At 37.6% G+C, this 23881-nt stretch overlaps 2 protein-coding genes across 8 annotated transcripts in view; both read left to right on the top strand.

Moving 5' to 3' along the window:
* Nucleotides 1-5527: 5527 nt before the first annotated feature.
* LOC139976395 (solute carrier family 35 member G1-like) lies at nt 5528-6460 on the top strand. The gene has a single exon (XM_071985101.1). The coding sequence runs from the start codon at nt 5528-5530 to the stop codon at nt 6458-6460; it is 933 nt and encodes a 310-aa protein (XP_071841202.1).
* Nucleotides 6461-16847: 10387 nt separating this feature from the next.
* Nucleotides 16848-23881, top strand: part of LOC139975858 (uncharacterized) — a 27378-nt gene continuing 20344 nt past the window's right edge. For 3 of the 7 annotated variants that reach the window (XM_071984111.1, XM_071984109.1, XM_071984107.1), the window contains exons 1-7: nt 16850-17035; nt 19574-19642; nt 21575-21649; nt 22214-22312; nt 22702-22800; nt 23212-23295; nt 23749-23814. In XM_071984111.1, the coding sequence (XP_071840212.1) occupies nt 21593-21649; nt 22214-22312; nt 22702-22800; nt 23212-23295; nt 23749-23814 (405 nt within the window). In that variant the 5' untranslated portion in view covers nt 16850-17035; nt 19574-19642; nt 21575-21592. Of the gene's footprint in view, nt 17036-19573; nt 19643-21574; nt 21650-22213; nt 22313-22701; nt 22801-23211; nt 23296-23748; nt 23815-23881 lie in introns of all 7 variants that reach the window. The other 4 variants (XM_071984112.1, XM_071984110.1, XM_071984113.1 and 1 more) reach the window with 3 other exon arrangements.

Here is a 23881-nt window from a genome sequence, read left to right as displayed (position 1 = left end):
CCACTCTGGCGGTAATTACCACTTTTACATACAACCATGGAGGTAAAAACAGTTTTTACCTCCCATGATACAACAGCGCACTAGTTAACTACACTCGCGATATTAATACAGCCAAACCTTTCAAATTACAAATTCTATGGAACGCCGAAAGGGCAGTGTATTTTGTTGTTTACTTCTATGCTGTCTGTTATCATGTTGTTGTCTCGTTTGATTTTGATCTCTCCTTTTATGTTGTTGTCTCCTTCAATGTTGTTGTCTCCTCAGATGATGCTATCTCCTTTGATGCTTGGTTAGTATAATCATAGTAGTATTTTATATTAGTTTAAGTGCAACTGCAAGGAATGTGAGCCAATCTGGACTTTGCTATCCTATTGCTTTTGATGTCTCATGCATGAGCGGCGATCATGGGGGGGGGACGGGGGGGGGGGACATGTCCCCCAATATTTTAGGTGGGGGATATAGAATCTAATATCCCCCCAATATTTGGTGGCATTGTTGTTTTGTGTTGCTATAAATAGAAAATAATGCGTGAGATTATTTACCCAAGTCATATTTGGCGGTGGCTATAACTTCATCCAACACATGCTGCATGAAGTAAATGACTCTTCGTGGTCGTTTCTGTGACCTGTGACGTGACGTTTAACATGTTGTCACTCATGATTGTTATCATAATGTCTGTACATCTCTAGTACGTACAATCGTATACAGCGACGTAGCCAGGAATTTGAAATGGGGGAGCTCATTTTGCGATTGATATGGGGAGGGCTCTAAGGGGAGGAGGTGTCCCCCTCCCCTTTGAGATAGAAGGTCCTTAGTTGCGTTCTGGTGCAATGTTTTGCCGGTTTCATCATTTTCATATGATATCATATTATCAGCAGATTTTGTTTCCTGTTTGAATTCTTTTACAGGTTCTTTTACATATTATATCAGAAAGACAAAAATATAGTGCTCTTTTAAACATTTTCCAGTGGGATGATTCTTGTTTATTGTCCAATGTCTGGACTTAAATACATTTGACGAACTTAACTGATGGACAATATAGACTTTCATATTTTGTAAGAAAGCCAGATGTGCAGTGGCCCACAAAAAATATCGTTATCGCAGTGTTATAATTATTTATAGGAAGTGCTTATCACGTACGATTGCTAGCTTAGCTTCTTAACATGCTGTTCGTGCAACAACTTGGGACGAATCATAGAAAGGATGAGAACGAACGTTGTCGACGTCGTTGTGCATACGGTTCGTGACACTCCATCAAGTGCAGTTAGGTATAGGCAATAGGTATTTTATTACGCAGTGGCCAACTGTAGGCTTGTAATAGGCTATAGGCTAAAATTTAGCTAATTGCATCTGCCAAACTAAGTAAGTGCTGAATCAGTATGCCAGAATGTTCCTACGATTATAATCGAGTTAACGGAGCTGACGAGTATTCAAGATCAAAAGAGCACTGACAAATTACCATGCTAAAAAACAACAGTTTTTAACATTTTTTCGACACTGAAAGGGGGAGCAGTCGCTCCCCTGCCTCCTGGCTACGTCCCTGATCGTATATATGATCCACATCGATTTGGGTTCACTGGGTTTCCATTTCGCCTGTTTCCTACAAGATTTCTAACTGCAGGCGCGTAGCCAAGGGGAAGGGGGCGAAGGGGAAGACCCCCCTCGAGCATATTATTTGTATTTTTTTATGATATCGAAGTTTTAAAGCAGCCTTTATAAGAGGTATTAATATTTATACAGTAATAAATTAACTTTGTATGAACTTTTGAAATTCCCTGACCAACATTCTTCATCATACTTCCCTCTACTCGTGCAATTTTGACCGGTTTGTTAGGGGTTGAAGGGGGTTTTTCTATATTGGTTGTCCATAGATGAAATTTTGTGCAACATTATGGGTATGTTTTGAAGTGAATTTATTATTCAAATTCTGAACAAATAATGGGCTTAAAAACTTGAAAAGTGGGGCTGACGGGTATTGGGGGCCGTTACATAGTATTATCTACGGAAGCAATGATCCACAGGAGATGCGATGAGGTCGAACATGATGTATGACTGGTGACACTCTTGAAAAAGGTTATGGATGAAAAAACACTATTGGGAAAAACTTGGTTCTCAGGCAAAAGTGTACATCTTGTTGGTCATTTTCAAGCCCGAGAAGTGCCATTTCCGGTGATCTGGGGGCTATCAAAACCAGAAATTTTCTTGTACGCTGCGCGCCAACCAATGGTGGCGCTCCGCTTTGATAGTAATTCGCGCCCCCCGGTTACAAAATCCTGGATACGCACCTGTACCCAAGCACATGTCCCCCCCCCCCCCCAATATTTGAAACAAATCGCCGCCCCTGGTCTCATGAGTCAATGTGGTGCTTGGGGAAGGGTCTAAGAAGATATCACTTAAGTTAAAATTATACAGGCTAAATACTCTTTCTCTTGTTTACACTAACTTTACGTATACTGTTCCCTTCTTCTTCATTATTTTCCTACTTTTTTATCACTTTCTTTCTTTGTTCTGAATCATTTGGTCGCTAGCTCGATAAACTTTCCTAGTTTTTCTAGGATAGCCCACTATGGCTCACATTCGTTGCAGTTTGACCTAAATTAATATTAATATTAGCAATGATATACTAAATACTACTATGGTTATACTATTTAGGCTATATATTATACACCTAACGTTAGGCTAGGTCCGTGCCTGTAACTTGACCAGCACATGTACCTCTTTTTCTTATATCTTGAAAGACTTTCGTATATTCTTCACCGATGTTATAGTGATTTCCATCATTTCTGCTATCATTTTGTTCGCATAACCTATCCCTACAATATGGGCTGGTTGGTCTCTCTCTCGGACATTTTGGTTAGTTCTAAAGCACAAAATTCTTTGAATGTGTATGCGTATTTTGACGTCATGAAAGTGAACAGCGCCTCCAGCTAGCATCAAAGGAGACAACATCAAAGGAGCCAACAGCATCAAAGTAGACAACAACGTTGAAGGAGACAACAGCATCAAAGTAGACAACAACATTGAAGGAGACAACAACATAAAAGAGACAACAACATGATAACAGACAGCATAGAAGTAAACAATGCCCTTTCGGCGTTCCATAGAATTCATCCTATTGTTCGGAGCACAGTCTTGACGAGAAATTGGAAGTCAATTTCAATTCAATTCAATTCTTTATTTCCAGTATAAATCATTAAAAATTTATACATAGGAAAATAAATAAAATTATGATTAAGATATAAAATAGTAAATACTAGCCATAACACTGAAAAATCACAACAATGGTTCTAGAGCACCATGCTGTATGAACATGGACGCCCTATAAACAAAAGAATTCCCATAAAGTTCAATCCTGAATCTGGGAGTTATTGCAGCATTCCTCAAATTGTAGTTTGTCTTATTGCACAGAGAGTTTATTGCACAATGGAGTGGGTGTCCTTCATTTCTATGGATGTTATTTAGTACGGTACCCTCTCAAATTCCTTCCTAGCAGCCGTATTAACTTTATCTTTAAGTAGGTTATGATTTAATCCAAAGATTCTCTCACAGTATCTCAGGAAACTTAATAATCTTTTCTTATCTTTCATTTGGACAAAGTGATACCAGACCGGGACAGCATATATGATATTTGGCAAGATAGAGGCCTCAAACACCCTTTCCCGTATATGGACAGGAAAGTGAGGAGCAATATACATGAGTGTGGCGACAATGTGATACACCTTGGCTAATACCTTCGAAATATGATTTGAAAACGTCAGCATGTTGTCAATGCAGACTCCTAGATACATTGTACTGAAAGTACGTTCAACGGATGTATTGTGAATAATTGTCTTCTCATCTCTCTTCTCGATTAATCCCCTGTGCTTAATATTGATGTTTTCGAATACCATTTCCTTACACTTCTTTTTGTTGAGAAGTAGATTCTTCTGGTCGCAAGTGTTAACTACACTAGTGATAAATCCTGATACTCATGCTGATTTTGCTGGTGGGAGCCTTTGGTGATATTGCACGATAAAGCAGTGTCATCAGCATATTTAATTACTCAGCAATTACAATTAGAGCGAATGCAATCTGTATAAATAGTAAACAATAGGGCTGATAGAGGGCCTCCTTGTGGAACTCCTACTCTGATTTCAGAAGTTGTTGTAAAGCCTTTGTCTAGTTTAACTTGTCTTGACCATCCCTGCATGAAATCCCTGAGCCAATGAAGTCAAGCGATTAGAACCAGAAAGGCAGTGTATACCGTACTGTGTCGTCTCCACGATTGGCTTACAGGGTGTGCCAAATTCTGGTAAGGTTTAATGCTTTCCTTGTCTTTTCGGGGAATCTTTGCCAGAAAAAAAAAATTGGGTGCAGTCTGGTGTCACACCCCCCCTCCCCCACCCCGATACGTGAGGTGGGTCGATAAATAATGAAGGAAAGGAGATTAAAACTATATAGGAGGGGAAATAAATATAATAGATAACTTTGGCAATTGATGTAAACTGATCTAAAAAACTACGGTACTTTTCGCGCGCACCCATCGTAGATATTTGTCTCATTATTAGGCCTACTTTCTGTATGACACCTTGAGTGGGATTATCGTTCCAAAACCCTTATTTAATCCCTACCGTCATCATCCATCCTCTCACAAGCACCCTGCATTATAAAATCGATTGGCCGTTAGCCCGAGTTAGGCTATTATAAAAAAAAAAAAAAATATATATATATATATATATATATATATATATAGTTAAATGCTTCATTCTAACACCCACAATTTTATAAATACCTCAGAGCTTCAAGAGGATTTTCTCATTGGTCCCCCATTGGGGCGTTGCCCCTGGATCCCACCAGGGGCCCAAGGCGGGCCCCTGCACCCCTCGCGCTCCCGCCACGCCTTCCGCGTGGATGAGTCATTCCAAACTGGCACCTACATTTGCTCCTCCAAGCAGGGAGTTGTTATGGAACAACTCCCTGCTAGTAACAAGTAACAACCTGCTGGTAAGTAGCAAGACGCGCAACACTGATTAAAATCAGATTCAAGTTAACGTATGACAAGGTGCAAGCAATTAACTGCTGGTAAGACGCATTGAATTAAACATAGTCGTTTGATAAGAATTGATTCATATTACAATACATCCGACGTGTACAGCCTGCAATTATAAGTATACAGCTTCAATAGAACATCATAAATATCTCGTGTTGAACAGCTACATGGTAAAATTTGAAAAACAAATAGGCCTATGTAAAAATTAAATCAAAGTACTGGTATAAAATATTGCTGTGGTGTTTCATTGTTGAACTGAGTTGAAACTATATGTACTCCAGCATATCTCAATCATATATAAACGTGTCAAGAGCACAAACGATCGAATATTATTGTCCTAACTTTAGTTTACTATTTCTTATTGACGAAAGATCCAAAAAGGAGGAAACCCACGTTATTTTGGGGGCAGGCATCATCCTACGTATATCCTGATTTCAGACGCATTATTGGAACAAAGACATGAAAACCTGCATTTGGCAGGATATTTGAAACATAAATATGGCGTCAAATTTGTACCAAGCTGTTTATGCACAGAGGGGAATAGCGTTAACATTTCTAGCCTCCATAATCTGGTCTCTCAATAGTCTGGGTACTACGTTTTCTACTAAGACAGTCTCTCCGTGGACGTTGTGTTTCGTTAACAGTCTTCTTTACCTACCGTCTTTATTCTTCATACAATGGGAATCCAGTCACCGTTACCGTCTGTCGGACGGATTGTTAATTCTCTTCACCGGAGTATTCGATTCTCTTTCCTTGTGTTTTGCTACTTTGGGACTTACATACACAGCGATTGGGAATGCTTGTGCACTTATTTTCAGCAAACCGTTATTGTGTGTTATCTTGGCTAAATTATTCTTAAACGAAAGTCTCGTAGTATATGATATAGGTCTGGTAGTTATCAACTTTCTTGGCGTGATATTAATTTTCAAACCTCCTTTACTCTTTGGTAACACTTTCACTGACGTCGAGTTACTGGGTTCCGTTGCAGCTTTGGTCTCTGCCGTGTGTGGTGCTTTTGTGCTCCTCTTCATTCGCAAATTAGTTGAAAGGAATGCTTACGATTCAGCTCTGCTTTTGCTTGTTAAAGGAATAGTAGGTCATGCCTTCTACGGATTCTTAATATTCACAAACATTACATCACAAGATCATATGAAGACACCGTTAGATTGGTCGTTCGTTATATTGACATGTTTGGCAGCAGTGATAGCTTGCACTTTGACTTATCTCGCTCTCAAATCAGAAGATGCGTCTGTTGTTGCCTTGGTTACCACGGCAGAGGTTGTGTGGTCATACTTGTTGCAAGTCGTTTTCACGGATGATCGACTGGAGCCATCAGTGACAGTGGGAGCATTTTTGATCATGATAGCTCCAGTCTTTCTTGCTATCAGAGGTATACTTAGTACACAACCGGAGAACGAAAATGAGAGTTAAAAATCCGAGGAAAGAGGATTTGAACCCTTCTCGAAGAGTAAGGATTATAAGCACACTGGAAAGACAAAAACTAGAAGATCAAGGTACTTGTAGAGTGTATGGTAGGGGTGGTCTGGCAGTTCGTCTTTACACTTTATTCTTATGCATCGCTTATAACCAGTACATGTTGGTCTCTCTTTATCTATCTTGAGGTTCCGCAGACTTATCAACGTGATCGACTGTCAAGGGCATTCATTATTGAACTTGGAACTCCTCGGCATTATGACAGACATTCGAATGAATCAAGAACACAGAAGCTGGAAATGCCCTTCATATGCCCCTTTAAGCACTGGCCAACACGTCAGCTGAACAAAAAGGGTGTTGGAATTAATATACGTAAAGACTTCAGAGAGGAGTACACGAACGGGAAATGAAGTATCGTATAAACTAAATTTCGATGGATTCGAAACCGGAACACCAGATTACCAACCCACGACTCTATCCACATTGGTTGCAACTTTGCATGTCTCATCTGGGGTACCTTAGCGCATCAACAGAAGAAACAACGTTTTGCGAATAAAATGCCAAACTGGTCAACTTTTATTCCCTGGTATAAATTGCGTTTATGTGTTTTGTATGTCGTCGCACATTGGGTCATATAGCCGTTCTGAATGTGAAAAGAAAAAAATTCGCTCAAAACTGTGTTTTGTTTTTCACTTCTGTTTTGCTCTGTTTGGATGACAACGAATTTCAAGAAAGATATCAAAGTGCCTATACCAAGTTACATTCGACCGAAACAGCCCTAATCAAGGTACAGTCCGACATCATGCATAACATAGACGACGGAAAGACAGTAGCATTAGTTTTACTGGACTTGTCTGCTGCATTTGACACCATCGATCACTCAATTTTGCTAAATCGGCTTCGTAATATGTATGGGATAACCGGAATTGCCTTAAAATGGATGACTTCTTATCTTCAAAATAGATGCCAGTCCGTCGTCATTGATAACATAAAATCTGCACCTTTGTTACTTAAATATGGTGTCCCTCAGGGATCAATACTAGGACCAAAGTTATACACCGTGTATACTAAACCACTGGGCGATCTTATAAGGCAGCATGGCCTTGATTACCATATGTATGCTGACGACACCCAAATTTACCTTTCGTTTAAGCCACTTAGTTCTCCTGATGCAGTTAATCCTCTGCATATATTGGAGACATGTCTTGAAGATGTCAGAAAATGGATGGCTGATAACATGCTTAAGCTTAACGATGACAAGACAGACGTGATATTTTTCCATTCAAAGCATAGCAAACGAACGATCCACCTTCCTTCATTGAGAATGGGCAATGGTGTTCTTCCACCCTCGACATCAGTACGGAATCTCGGTGTGTTGTTCGCTTCGTATTTGTCTATGGAAAACCATATAACTTTAATTAGTCGCTCTTGTTACAACCAATTATACGCATCATCGGGAGAATTCGTCCATCCCTTAACGAGGAGGCAACTAAGTCTCTCGTCCATTCGCTGGTAACATCTCGTCTTGACTACTGTAATGCTCTCCTGAAAGGAACGTCGTGCCCCTCAATCAAAAAAACTATAGAGGGTCCAAAATACGGCTGCCAGAATTATTACCAGAACCCGTCGTTACGAACACATCACTCTAGTACTCCGAGACCTGCATTGGTTGCCAATTCATCGCCGGATAAATTACAAGCTCATTCTGCACGTTTTTCGCATTCTTCATGATAAATCTCCGAGTTATATATGACTGATTTGGTGAAACGCTACACTCCAGCTAGGGCATTACGGTCCCAAAGTCATCTTTCTCTAGTCATTCCTCGTACTAACAAAGTCACATATGGAGATAGTTCGTTCAGTGCAGCAGGTCCTATAAACTCTGGAATTCTCTTCCTCATCACTTGAGAAATATCACATATATTTTGACACTTTTAAGAAGCATTTGAAAACTTATCTTTTTAGGTTTGAGTATGGGCATTAATCTTATTCGTTGTTTTATTCACATTACTGTGCCCATTTTTATATATATATTTATATTTTTATGTTCTTGATTGTGGTATATATCCTTGTCTTATATCATTTTTTAATTTTATTGCTGTTGTTATTACTTTTAGGTTTTCTTAAGTTTGGTAATTTTATATTCCAGGTATTGGTTCTTTTGTATAGTGCTCTTGAGCATGTTTTATTTCATGATAACAGCACTTTAATATATGGTATTTATTATATTATATTATATTATATATATATATATATATGACATGCTGTAGATGTTGTTTGTATAGTTTGCTTGCGGGTGGTAAAAGGGCCGTCGAGGTGACTTTGTACTTTGATCACAAAGCTACTGTAGACGTAACCGATTACTACCGTACTCAGTCGTGGGGTCATTCCCTCACCCGCACTGTTTGGGCATAGGCGTACGAGGCGGGGGCAGACTGCCCCCCCCCCCAAATTTCCAGAGGACAAGAAATTCGGGCAAGTCCTGAAAAATTCGGGCAGCCTAAGAGGAGAAAAAATATATATATATATAAATATGTAGTAGCTTGCCCAAATCTTTTCATATTTTTGCCCGAAAATTCCGTGGAGAGCGTTTTTTCTGTGTTATTTGTTTTGTGACATTAATATTAATATAAGCCTAATAATTTTCTTTATTTAGCATCATGATGCCCGAATATTTCCGTGTAACACCACCGTAAGCGCAGCTCATCTGGGCTACCACGCTTTTTGCACTATCACCCAAATTATTAACAGGGAACGCCGCTCACAATCGTGGTGACAAGTATGCATGGAGATTAGCAGTCTCTGAAGTGAAAAAACCGCAGTAAACATTTTTTCTAACTAGTCAACTGTATACCTGGACATCCCAGACATGAGTGTATATAAGAAACATTTCTTTTTCATGGATGGTGGGGGGGGGGGGGGTGCCTACAAGCCTAAAAGTACAGGTTTATCATATTCTTTGTAATTTTTATACTTTTTGGTGAGACAAATTGCAGTCTCACCAGACACAGCGACATTTTCCCACCTACGTGTCGTTGAACAATGTATGTTTTTCTGGGGGTAGCTGAGTCGTCGTCTAAAATAATAAATACCGTAACTAAATGGGAGTTAACAAATATACTGTCCTAGTTTTCCCCGTCAAAGTGATGTTACCATTTTTTCTTCTTCTAATTTACCAAATTTTTGGGGAAGTGTAAATTTCTAAACGTGAGATTATAAAATAAAGAATGTTTAGATGCAACTTGCAAGGCCTCAGAAGTGCCATTTCCGGCAATCTGATATTTTCTTGTACGCTACGCGCCAACCGATGGTGGCGCTCCGCTTAGATAGTGTCACGGGAAATTTCGAGCACAAAAGTTTCTGCCCCCCCCCAAACCGAAATGGTCCCATACGCCTATGTGTTTGGGGTTCCGCTTGACACCGGCATCTGGGAGAATTCTGCACCCACTCAGTTATTCGGGCCCAACGGCAGACTACTACCTTGTGTTGACACAAAATTAAATGTCATCCAGTTACGAATATGTAGAGCAAAAAAAGCATGGAGTCTAATCAGTAGACTCTCAGCCGATATACTCATAGCTGATACATCAACTACTGTTCATGTCCCCACAACCGTACATCAGTAATGACTACTTTGTGTTCGTAACACGGTTACCTATGTTACAGGACATGAAGAGTAGTTACTGTACCAGCTATGAGTATCGGGTGGCACTGAAGGAATCTCGTCATTTTTTCCAGGTCTTGTGTTTCACATAATGAGGGCAAGAGTAAAGATTTTTGTTAACACATTAACCATGCTGACTTGCTATTGGTATTTTGAACATCAACACTAGGGCTGAACAGCTTCGTCTGAATCATGTTTTTAATGTTTTCCTTTGTACCTCTCCAGTTTATATGAGGGAGAGTTTTATTAGAGTAAATAGTGTTCAATTATACACAAAAGGTAGTACTTTTAAGTTTCAACTTCCCAAAATTAAAACTCACATTGCTGGGTCTCTTTAATACAAAGCAATTAAAACCTGGAACAGGCTACCTGAAAACATAAAATCCATCCTGCTGAAATACAATTTTAAAAAAGATGCCAAAGCCTACCATTTAAATCATATGAATGTCTAGCTTGTAAATATCTTTCTTGCTTTTTATTTTTTACAGTGTTTGTATGCATGTTTAGATTTTCCATGAGTAAATGTCTTATCTTATGTATTTTTAGACCCCATTGGAAATAAGCTTTTAGGGTTATTCTTGGCATATTATTTTCTTTTTGATGCATTTAAGTATATTTCCATCTTGTATTTTAAATGTTAAATGTTTTGGTTGTAGATGAAGATTGATAATTTGCTGAATAAAATAAAATCAAATGACAACCTCCGGGGTTTTTCAAGCCTGATGATCGTCATAATCATTATCCAGATTCCAGTATCCATCACCCTCCTAATGTAACGAAATCTATTTTGTGCAGCCAATTTCTCCATTACAGGCACATCTGCTCTGATTCCCAGGGTTATATATTAAACCAAAATACTACTTTAATTGTACTCTTTTTTGGTTTCCCAAAAGGTAAAACTGTAGAGTCACTTTTGCCAACCTTGCAAACTTGTGAGGGTAACCGCGGCTTGCAAAGTCGACAATTACTATATAACGCGGATCGCAAAGTCGGTAATTAATATTACGGTTAGATTCGTCCAACACGGCAGCATAAAGAAACGCTGTACTCAAAGCCGAAGCCAAAGTGAATTAATCAGGTCACACATCCGGAGTCTATGCATTCCTTTCGGGACACATTTCATAATTTAGTTTTGATTTTAATTGCAACTAACCTTACAAATTAATCAAGTCTATTTTTGAAAACGTCAACAGCTTACCCGGGGACTTCCTCTTACAATACAAGCCCAAGGCTGCTTCTACCAGAATAACTTTTGTTTTAGTGACACACAATGAACACGAATAAACCTTTGCTACTGACGAAGGGTATAAAAGAATTGTATACTCTAAGCCTGGACAACAAATTTCATTCATCCCCAGTTATTTCCAGAAGATACAATCAGTTAATAATCGGCTAATAATCGGGTGTCAATTGGGACAAATATCGTACTTTTGGTGATTATGATCTCAGGCCGAATTTGGAAGTTCCCGAAAACTAGTTTCTTATTGTCTCACGGAATCTTCTAAAACGAACGCCTGATGGACCTACTTGAAAGCTTGGTGTATTTATAGGGCCACAAAATGTGGTGCCTCCTTTGCTAAACACGTTAAAATTAACGAGTCGGTGTGTCTGTAATTCGTGGCATATACACTCACAAAACCAAAGATACAGGTTTATAAAATATTGTAAGTAAATTTTACCTTACCACAGGTAGGTTAAACGTTACATGTAATTGGGGTAGGATATAACATTAATTTTGTGTAGTGATCGCTATACACCTTCTCTATAAAGTAAGTTACTTCGGAATAAAGTATTTCTCCTACCCTAAATAAGTGTTAAGGATACATAATGTACGGGTAACGAGCATTTACACAACATATGTAAACGATTTTAATAATTATTTATTTACTGCACAGCTTGTATCCCCTCGAAAAGTCGCAACTGACACTTAACACACAGAGAAATATAGATATCAGAAAACACAGTTCTTGTACTTGTTGAGACCAGACATTTATTAAGGATCAGTCAAGTGCAAATCTATTAATCAAGATGTTTGAAACAGCATTGTAACTAGAGATTCTATTTAAGATACTGTTTCTGAAACTTAATAAAAAAAAATTAAGCTGAAAATGCACAACTTAGATGAATTCTCTAATGTAGGAATATCATTCTTATTATTCATACCATTTATGGAAATATAACTACATTAGAGGAGTGGCACACCATCTAAAGTTTCTACAAGTGAATTACTCGGTAAGTTTACATAATTATGTTGTACACAGGGCCATAACCATGAGATACAGCTCAGGTATAAATCAAAGGAAATTAACTGCTTTGTTTGTATCACAGCATGTATCTGCTGGGCTGATGTTCAGAGCTAAATTATGGATATTTCCAATAACATATCTCGTCTATAGTATCACAATGTTAGTGGATGGTTCCATTAAAAAAAAAAAAGCTTTTTAGTTATTGTCACAAAAGGAGTTCAGATTTGAGGTTATGTATCAGAAACTTCGATTGTAAAGCAACCTTCTATAACAATACAAACATGAAAGCATTTAAAACAAATGGAAGAACATGGAAAAGATAATGAATGTGAACATGCTGATCTTAACAATCCGCAATTACACATTATTTGCTTAAATGAGCTTGCATATCATTAAAATATATATAAGTGCATCATGTGATTAAGTGCAGATACCCTCAACAATGCAATATGATGAACATGGTAGGAGAATTTGAGTACAAGAATACCAATAAAAACTGAACAAAGTAAAAACCATTAAAGGGAAGTTGTTTTTTAATAGTTTTCTTCCCTTCTTTTTAAAGGGAACATCTTAATCATGTGATGGAAGTATGATTCATTTTAAGCTGTGACATCCAGTGCGACATCAACTTTGACTAGACAACTTGAACTTAAATTTCCATATCACATGCACGGTTTTCACACCAGTGACCTCACAAGCACATAATGCTCTATACTCAATTGGTCCTGTGCATTTTAGCATGTCATATACCACACTTTGTAAGAATTCCCACGCAATTATGCACTGATTTTGATATTCCACTGATTCAATTATGCACTGATTTAGATTAGATTACATTAGATTAGATGAATTTTATTAAACCACGAGGGTAATTGCATGCTCGTATGAAACAGGATATATGATATACAAACATTAAAATATGAAAACGTTAAACGTACATTATCAAACATTTGTAAGAATATGAAAACATAAAACATTATAAAACATGCAGTAAAACAATGTACAAAGCTCATGACAATGGCAAGAGAGTACAGTCGGAACAGAAGAAACCGCCAGACGAGATCTAACGTTGAAAGTCTTCATTATAAACTTTGCTGCATTGTGGGATGAATGAGGAAGAATGTCGATTTGTATGAGACGGTGGTAGCCGCATCCTTCCACTTCTAGGAATAACTTGATCTTGATATTCCAGGTTAAAGGCATCGGTTGCCTTGACGCAAACATCCAGGCTGGCAACTATATAAAATATAATGCTTTTAGCTTATAGTGCAATGAGGTGTAACTGAACTTGACTTAACTGAACTAAAGTTAACAAATATTTACTTTACATATCACACTGTCTTCATGACACCAGTGACTTCACAAGGCTCTAAACCCTCCTTATTCTTGTGCATTTTATTTGGACAGGCATGTCACACACCACACTTTGTATAAGAATTCCTTTGCACCAATGCACTAGGAGAGATATTTGACCTAATGCCTTTTGTTAAATTATCATGAAAACTTGTTGTGGCGAGATCCGTATACCTCCTATGACAAGAACGTATACAGCTGTGCACAACGAATGTGTATGTTTGCCATGTGATGTTCCAAACTGATGCTCTCCTATAGAGTAAATGGAAATATAGTTAGGTATGTTAGCCAATGTAGATGTACGGATATAATTTACCCCCTAAAGTCCCACAGTTGTTCATTGATGAAGGCAACCCCCCATGTCCATTCAACCAGACACAACTAAAACGCAATTTAGCTCCCTCTTTTACCATGAGTATATTGGAGGTTATGTTTTATGGGATAGTTACAATTATGGTGATTATGGTGATTAAACATAAATGGTGCAGGGAAGCACATACCCGTTCTCTTTACAGAAAGTTCCTGGACTAGTATGTCATTTGTGGAGGTTTATTCAATGTCATCAAAGAAAACTTGAAAGCAATATATTCATATTTGGTTAAAGTGGTAGGCCTACATCAACATTCAATCCCATGAGATTGGACAAATGCACTGAGAAGAAAACAGCAAATGCAGAAACTTCGCCTGAAGAAATTCAGAAAATTTGGTTGGAAGCAATCAGCCTCAATTAACACTCTGGCAAATAATAATTGGCAATAATTCCTATGAATACTGAAAACAGCTTGTTGTAACACATCAAGTTAATTTTGATAATCATAAAGTGACCTCACATGCACCTTGTGATAAGGTATCACCTGTGAAGCAAGATTGAGTTTCCAGTAATTCCTTGCAGTGTACGTTATGTATGTATGTGTGTATGTATGCATGGGCGGCGATCATGGGGGGGGGGGACGGGGGGACATGTCCCCCCAATATTTTAGGTGGGGGATATAGTATCTAATATCCCCCCCCCAATATTTGGTGGCATAATTATTTTTAAGCATATGTTTTGATTTTTTTATGATATCGCTAGTAATTTCAAAATAGAAAATGCTTAGATGCAACTTACAAGGCCTGGGAAGTGCCATTTCCTGCGATCTGGGAGGCATTTTCGGCCAAAATTTTCTTTCGCGCTTCGAGCCAACTTATGGTGGCGCTACGCTTAGAAAGTCTGGATACAAGCTTTGCCCCTCCCTTGGCAAATTCCTCGCAAGGCGCCTGTCTAACCGTGTCACAATTTGTTACTATATATGACCGAAAGTAGTTGTTACTTTTTTTTTCTCGAAATATAGACGGACCGCATCCGTAATGAAATTTGGTTTGCATCTTGTGTATGAGTGTAAGTACGTACAATTATATGATCCACATCGATATGGGTTCACTGGGTTTCCATTTGGCCTGTTTCCTACAAGATTTCTAACCGCAGGTGCGTAGCCAAGGGAGGGGGGGGGGGTGAAGGGTGGAGACCGCCCTCCCCCTCGAGCATATTTTTTTGGTATTTTCTATGATATCGAAGTTTTATATTAGCCGTTATAAGAGGTTTTAATATTTGTACACCAATAATTTAACTGTGTCTGAATTTTCGAAAATTCCTTGACCAACATTCTTAATCATACTTCCCTCTACTCGTGCAATTTTGACCGGTCTTATAGGGGTTGAGGGGGGTTTCTCTATATTGGTTGTCCATAAATGAAATTTTGTGCAACATTGGGGTATGTTTTGAAGTGAATTTATTATTCTAATTCTGAACAAATAATGGGCTTAAAACCTTGAAAAGTGGAGCTGAGAGGTATTGTGGGGCGTTACGTAGAATTACCTACAAAAGCAATGATCCACAGGAGATACAATGAGGTCGAACATGATGTGTGACTGGTGACAATCTTGAAAAAAGGTTATGAATGAAAAAAAAACTATTAGGAAAAACTTGGTTCTCAGGCAAAAGTGTACATCTGGTTTGTCATTTTCGAGCCCGAGAAGTGCCATTTCCGGTGATCTGGGGGGCTATCAAAACCAGAAATTTTCTTGTACACTGCGCGCCAACCAATGGTGGCGCTCCGCTTTGATAGTAATTCGCCTGCATCCAAGCCAATGTCCCCCCCCCCCCCAAATATTTGAAACAGATCGCCGCCCCTGTGTATGTTAGAACTAGAATAAGTATATTAGAACTTTTATGTAGGCCTATATTAGAAATATTATGTCTTAAGTAAATTAATTTGGAAAACAAATCTTTGGTTAATTTTTCAACCAAGAATCTTATTCTAAATAACATTAAAGGAGAAATAAACTCTAGCCTTTTCTGTTCAGAAAATACGGTTTTGTAGTCTTTCAACATCAAAATTGATTTGTCCTCCATGTTATTTCATTTTACTTGAATTCCGGTAGTTCCCACTTGTTTCGCAATGTAAGCAAGCCCTATATCGCATTTCAACACATTACCCTTTACTCGTTGCTTATACTTTTTTTTAAGGTAAATATACCGAGCTGATTAAGAAACATTACAGAGGTTGTATGAAATAATTTATGGCTGAAAGATACATACACACGTGACATATGGTATCAGAATATTCAATTATGTTTATGATGACTTCAGCAAATACTGCTGTTGCCATTGGTTGCCAAAATTGTTGTTGTTTTGGAGGATTGACCAGAAAGAATGTTCAAGCCTTTAGCTGTGATACTCTCTATATCTACTTGAGCTATGACCTTGAAACTTGGTAGGAACATGTTATTCGTGATTGAGACCAGTTTCATTACAACTCTTAGTTTGTGTGGTATAAATATATTTTTGGTGGTCAGAAATTGATAATACACTGGCTTCAGCTTTTTTGCATAAATTATTGAGCATATTGTAATGTAATGTTCAATTTCTCAGTTAAAGCAACTGAGCCATCCAACATTTTTCTGATCTTTGATAAGATATTATCTTGTTATCTAAACAATTTACTGAAAAACGGTGACTTATTGGGGCAAAGTTTTCTTATGCTGATGGCATTTTAAGCTTCCGTACTAAACTACAATAAAATGAAAACAAACATTTCTATGTGACTACGGTTCTGATCGACCATGGAATTTCCAAGCAACTAAAAATAGCACAACTAGCCAAGTCCTATATACGTACATATACACGACAAGTTTGCAGTCGTTATGAATTTCCACCGGGTGGTTATCGTGACAATTTTGCTATATATCGACCTATGATTTAAGGTTGAATCAACGGGAAGGGAGAAATGCATCTGTAGGAATAATTTCCCAGGTTTCCAGGAGAGAAAGGTATTCTGTTCCACTACTTTATTTTATCTCCTAAGCCACAGCCATGGACTCGTCGGAACCCTAGGGTGTTACTAAAACGAATGACAATTGCGTTACACATAGCTAATGACAATATGTTGTATAGTAAAGGCTTCATAATTGACGCACCCCCGTAATTGACGCACCTTCAATTATTACTAGCAACGATACAGCAGGCCACCTAAACTTTTTGCAGTCAAGCAGAATGACATATTTCATGAGTTTGAATCCATTTCAGCTATTTGCTGACCAAATTGTGGTATTTTTTAAGCTATTAACACCCTCCCACCAGTTTTGCCCATTTTTTGGATATTTGGAAATCTTACTTCCTAAAAATAACCAACATTACCTCAATATGATAACACTGCTCTCTGGAACCTGACCAGTCTGAGCTTAGAGGCTCAGAGCATAGCAAACAGCATCTAAAGTCAATGGATGTATACTAAGGCCTACACTACAGGTAGTTCTACAACGAATGTGTCAATTTAGGGGTATGAAAGAACTTGACACGGCAGACATTTTGTGGTCAAATTCTGCTCAATTGTACGGTGCATAAGCACAGAACCTTAAATATTTTGAGATCATAACATTTCTGAGGAACTACACATATGAAAAACACATACAGTCGAGTGATTTGGATTTTTCCTTGATAGATATCGTTGATCAAATCCTTAAGTGCGTCAATTATGAGCCCACCATGCTACACACTAAAAAATTGCGTTGACTAAAACGAATGACAATAATGACAGCACAGATATGTTCAACCGGATATCGCAGTTCAGATTTCTTGGGTATCTAGATCTAGTAAAGTACGGACAAGATAAAAACGCAGCTTATAGTAAGCGAAATTGTAAGTCTGATTTAAAAAAAAAAAATTAACGTCATTTTTCCGATATTAATTGTTAGAAACTAACAATACTAGGGTGTTACTAAAACGAATGACAATTGCGTTACACATAACGAATGACAATATGTTGTACACACTAAAAAATTGCGTTGACTAAAACGAATGACAGTAATGACAGCACAGACATTTGCTTCAACCGGATATCACAGTTCAGACTTCGTGGGTATCTAGATCTAGTAAAGTACGAACAAGATAAAAACGCACCTTATAGTAAGCGAAATTGTAAGTCTGATTTAAAAAAAAAAATTAACGTCATTTTTCCGATATTAATTGTTAGAAACTAACAATAATATAATCTTGAAACGGCTTCAGATATATTTCTATATAAATCTACAGAGGTAAAAAGCACAGCACTCAAGCGCATTCTCACACACAAACTTTCCCTGTGGTTTCTATCCGTAAATTACACCAAAACCCTGCAACCGCGTAACATGCAATTTTCCTCAAATCATTTTTGCGAAGAAAACCAATAACCGCATTTACTCCACTCCGTTAATCATTGTATCTCCACTCAACACTGTCCTTTGTTGTCATTCGCTGTCATTCACTGTCATTCGCAAATGATAATTACCCCTGTACAAAGTCAATTGTCATTCGGTCATTCGCTGCCATTCGTTTTAGTTTGTCCCTAACCCTAGGCCTAAACTGTTCGGTTAGACCCTAAATTACAGGAGCTGTATAGCTCGACGTTAGGGATTTTGCAAGAGTATGTGACTTGGTTCAATATTTTGGTCTAAACTTAGGCCGCTTGCTTAAAAATTGAAGAGAATAAGTCTAAATGACATATCAAACAGCATAGCTCCCAACTCTTGAGAAGGCAAATGCTGGTCCATGCCATGAATCGCCGTCCTGGGGGAAGAGTATAAGGGGAGGAGGTGTCCCCCTCCCCTTTTGAACTTTTTTGGAATCCTGGTGATGCCTACATGTAAAATGGTGGCACTTAGAAAGGCTTTTGTCACCCACAATTTTCTGAGAAATACACATTTTTTTGTGTGTAACATCAATAAATTGAATAGTAGGTGATAATTCATTTTTTCCTGTGGCATGAAAATGTTCGCTGCTCGCCCCAATGAATAGAAATATAGGCTAATTTGAGGTTCAAATGATGCTGTTAAGGAGGTTTTATACTCTATTGTGCTAAATGCTAAAGAAATGATGGTTGCTAAGTCAAAATTTGATGCAATTTTTTTATGTATACTTGACAATTACAATGCAGGTTTTTCGGACGCTTGCGCGGGTCAGCGGGTTTGGGTGTTAGAATGCGGGTCAAACCCGCGAATGGCGGGTCAGTTGGGAGCTCTAAAACAGTACTTGACATAGCCTAAGTTAGGCTAAGTTTTGTCATTTTACTGTATCAGTTCAGTTGGTAGAGGAGTACTGGATAGCTAGGAAAGGAGTGCAGGTGAGGGCATGGGGTGGGAGGGGAAGAGGCACATGAGAGACACTAATGGTAGTAGTTGGTTTTGGATATCTAATTCATACTTCATATACAACCCACTACTGTATGCCTAACTTGGATGATACCCATTTAGGTCCCTAAAGTATTGGTATTTGAAAACTGTATGATACTATAGCCAGATGATTTCAGCAATTAATCTTTGTTTCCATTTCAGAGACTACACAACTTTCAGTTTCATTCCTTCAGTTATATTCCAACACAACCGAACTGTTTTGTGAAGGAGGTATAATTATTCATGCAAATGTAAACATTTTAGTAAAGCCTACTAGGATGGATTATTGCATATATACCAGGCCTAGATACTAATGTTATGTGATGCTACATTAAGATTACCCCCATATAAATTCAACTTGCTATAAATGTCTCTGATATTTAATTCTGTTAGTGACATATATTTAAATCGAGTTGACTATTACATAGGTCATGACAGTCAAGCCTGCCTATATAGAAAAACAGTCCTCAAGTTCACCCTACCATTAATAATTTGTTACTTGATAGCATAAACTACAGTATACCCTACAAGTACAGTAGCTGCCATTACCTAGGATTCATCCTTGAGTGCACCTAATTTTTTGACATGTCTCCTGTATGATTGTAAACACAAGTGCTCTTACCACTAGTAGCCTGAGTGTGAAGACAAGTTTGGCTTGACCACTGAAATAGTACACTGTGTGCATGTTTAATCATGAATTTGTGCAGAGGAATGTTCAGTAGGGCTAGCATTATTGACTTTGGTAGATATCAAGTGGTGTAACAGAAGTGTTAGACACCATCATCGATCCCAGAAAATATACACACAGTTGCTACCGTTGGTACTTAGACACTAGCTGTACAGTCAATACATACAGCTATGGTCAATACCCACAACTCAGTGTACACAGCAGTGATGGACATCTCAGGTCTAGATAAAAGATAACAAGGTATCTCACTTGTAAGCAACGGAACTTAGTTAACTTTTTCGGAGTGAGGGACGCGGTTTGGGGCGAGTGTTCAATGCCTTTGACTGTTATTTCAACTATACCAGAAAACTTACTCATCAGTCTTTGTTTATAGAATTTCAAAGACCCAAGCTGATACCAGTGGAATTGATAATGTCTGATTTTAAACTGAATTAGGGCCGAGGATAATTCAATAGGCTTAGCTATGGTTTGTATATTCCGGTGGCAGACAATGTGACACTTTTTAGAATATACATACTGTATGCACTTCTGTTAGTTCAAAACCCCACCTCAATACCTTGTCCCTAAATCAAGGTATGGTTGATTGAATGCATTCTTAGTATTTTGACTGTCTAACTGGATCACAGTACAGTTGGTGGTCTGTGATGTCATTACAGCAGATCTTCTTCAAAAACAAATACTTTGTAGCTGTTAAGATATTCTTGTTGATTGATCCTGATAATTTAAAATGATTGCTTAGCTGCAAATACTCTCTTTAGTCTGTACTAAGAATTTTTTTGGAGAAATATATATTCAGAATTCGAGAATAAACCTCATGAATTTAATTTTAAAGAAAAAAACAAATATATGTTTGAACAGCTAAATTGCTGTGATAACATCATTCATACTGCTGATGCAAGATGCATTTAAAAACTACAAGCAACTTTGCAAATTTCATTTCTTCTTCATAACGATGTGGTTGGTAATAAAAAAAAAAAATGTAAATAGCTTAACAGAATTTGGACTTTAAGTTTATAACATTTTCACATTTAAGAAAACCCTTGGTAGTTTGCTTGAATACTGAATTCCCTTAAAAAGAGCTGTTACATATGAAAAGAAACAAAATCATAACTATTGTTTTCACATGTCAAGTATGTCATTATTTCCCAAACTGCCAAACTATGAGGGCACTACGTTCATCTTTGATTGCTAGTGTGTCCGTGACTATTATCACTACTTCTGTTTACCAGTTCATTAGCTTGGTTAGTAGTCTTTATACCATGAGTAAAATACATTCCTGTGACAATGTTTATATAGGTTGGCCCATTTCTTTAAATGTACTGGTTCATTTAGTTAGAGCTTCTTAAAATTACATCCAGGACACCTGTTACAATTATCAAAGTACCAAACTACAGTACTCATGATTATAATCAAGTTCTGTTACTGTGTGTTCATATTCATATTTATGTTCATTGTTCATATTTATTCAACATGAGATATTCAAAGTGGTAGCCATGACCTATAAGATACTAAAGGAGAAAAGAAAATCTGTGACGTCCCCACCACGCAATGTAAGTACAGTACTGTTTCTACCCAGTAATGATATACCACAGTTATGACTTATAGCTATAGGTTACTTACAAGTTTGAACATTTCTGTTAAAGTAGGTTAATTTTGATGTCATTGTTACGATTTGTATCAATTAAGTCCGACCTCCGTATTTGACAGATATTGCAACATTATCAAGCATCAAGATCTTTAATAACTAGAAATAAGTTGCTATTCACTTAATTACAGTACCTATTTCATCACCTAGATCTGCATTCATATGCTACTTTATATGCATTTTGTAGGCAAAGTTGACACTAATCACCATAAAAAGTCAGACCAGAGGACTACCATGTACAGTATTTTGGTTAAATCGCGCCACAAGAAGGTGTATTGGGAAAAACTACAGTATAACTTCTCTAGAATAAATGATGTTAACTTTGTCCACCAACTTTGCCACCTGAAGGTAAAAAGAACAACCCCAAAAACCTGGCTCAATCAAAAAGAAGTTCACAGAGATCATTGCAGTCAACAAATGAAATTCACACCAATTTAAGTCTGTTGTATTTATATTTGAATTAATGCAGTCTGAAAGGTCGAAGGAGCCCACAGCAGACTTACAAGATGAGAAACAAGTACAGAAGGACAATTATAAAACCATTCCTGCTCCATCCCTACTGTACAATGTAAGTAGAAAAGTAGAGATGGAAAAAATGATATACAGTAATTGTGGTACATTCTATCTGATTGTGAAGTACAACAGGTTAACTTTGTGTAATTAAAATGTGGAACCTTTATTTCTATCGTATGTATTTTTGTGAAATATATACTACTGAGTCTGGTAGCAAATACTCAGACAACATATGGTTTAGCAATGATACATGTGTTGTATAGGAACCTTATCATCCATGGAACATACCATAGCAGATTGGCAAGTATTCTAGCCTTGGATGTCTTGAGTGCTTCTTTGTTGTGTTTTGGTTCAATCAAACAGAAGTTCACAGAGATCATTGCAGTCAACAAATGAAATTCATACTGACTTAAGGCTGTCTAATTTATCTTTGTATTTATTTAGTCTGAAAAGTCAAAGGAGCCCATAGCAGACATAGAAGATGACAAGCAAGTACAGAAGGACAATTATAAAACCATTCCTGTTCCATCTCCACTGTACAATGTAAGTAGAAAAGTACAGATGGAAAAAATGATATACAGTAATTGAGGTACATTCTATCTGATTGTGAATACAACAGTTAACGTTGTGTAATAAAAAGGTTGAACCTTTATTCCTATCTTCTGTCTTTTAGGGAAATATAAACTGCTGAGTCTGGTAGCAAATGCTCAGACAAGATGTGGTTTAGCAATGATACAAGTGTTGTGTAGGAACCTTATCATCCATGGAACATAACATAGCAGATTGGCAAGTATTCTAGCTTGTATGTCTTGAGTGCCTCTTTGTTGTGTTTTGGTATCTCATAAAACCTGGTTCAATCAAACAGAAGTTCACAGAGATCATTGCAGTCAACAAATGAAATTCATACCGATTTAAGTCTATTTTAATTGTCTTTGTATTTTTTTTACATTGGAGGAGCCCATTGCAGACATAGAAGATGAGATACAAATACAGGACAACCATAATAACCCTGTTTCTGCTCAATCTGTACCATGCCATGTAAGTAAAAAGCAGAGATGGTAAAACTTATGTCATTACGTACATTCAATCTGACTGTGGAATACAACAATTAACAATGTGTTATAAAAATGTCAGGTTGAGCCTTTATACCCATCTTCTTTCTCTTTGTGATATTATGAGTCTGGTAGAAAATAATCAGACAAGGTTCATGTGTAAAAGTAAGTGGGCCCGACGTTTGGATACTAGCTGGATCTCCTTCAGAGGGGTGAACACAAAGATATAAGTGCATCCACTTTATTTTACAAGAACCTTCTCTCATGGAATTCTGCAAGGAAGCACTAAGCTTCTTGGCTTTCTTGTTGTTGCATTCTGATGAAACAAGAATTTGCACAAATCATTTGCAACATGCTTTCATTAGTCAAAATCATTGAAATCTTTTGCAGTCATCAAAAATTGATCCATGTTTATTTGTGTACTTATACTCACTCATAGAAGAACAAGATACAACAGCAGGAGGAGAATGATAGAGAGGTATGTGCAATGTTTCCACAACACGATGTAAGTAGAAGTAAAAGTACAAAGATTGATACTGTACCTGTTACGTTCTAACAGATAGTGAAATTCT

This window comes from Apostichopus japonicus, chromosome 11 (genome assembly GCF_037975245.1).
Source record: "Apostichopus japonicus isolate 1M-3 chromosome 11, ASM3797524v1, whole genome shotgun sequence".
NCBI classification, from domain to species: Eukaryota; Metazoa; Echinodermata; class Holothuroidea; order Aspidochirotida; family Stichopodidae; genus Apostichopus; species Apostichopus japonicus.
This window is presented reverse-complemented; position numbering and strand designations above follow the sequence as displayed.

Excerpts from the sequence above, each read along its gene's own strand:
- LOC139976395 (XM_071985101.1), top strand. The coding sequence starts at position 5,528 with ATGGCGTCAAATTTGTACCAAGCTGTTTATGCACAGAGGGGAATAGCG.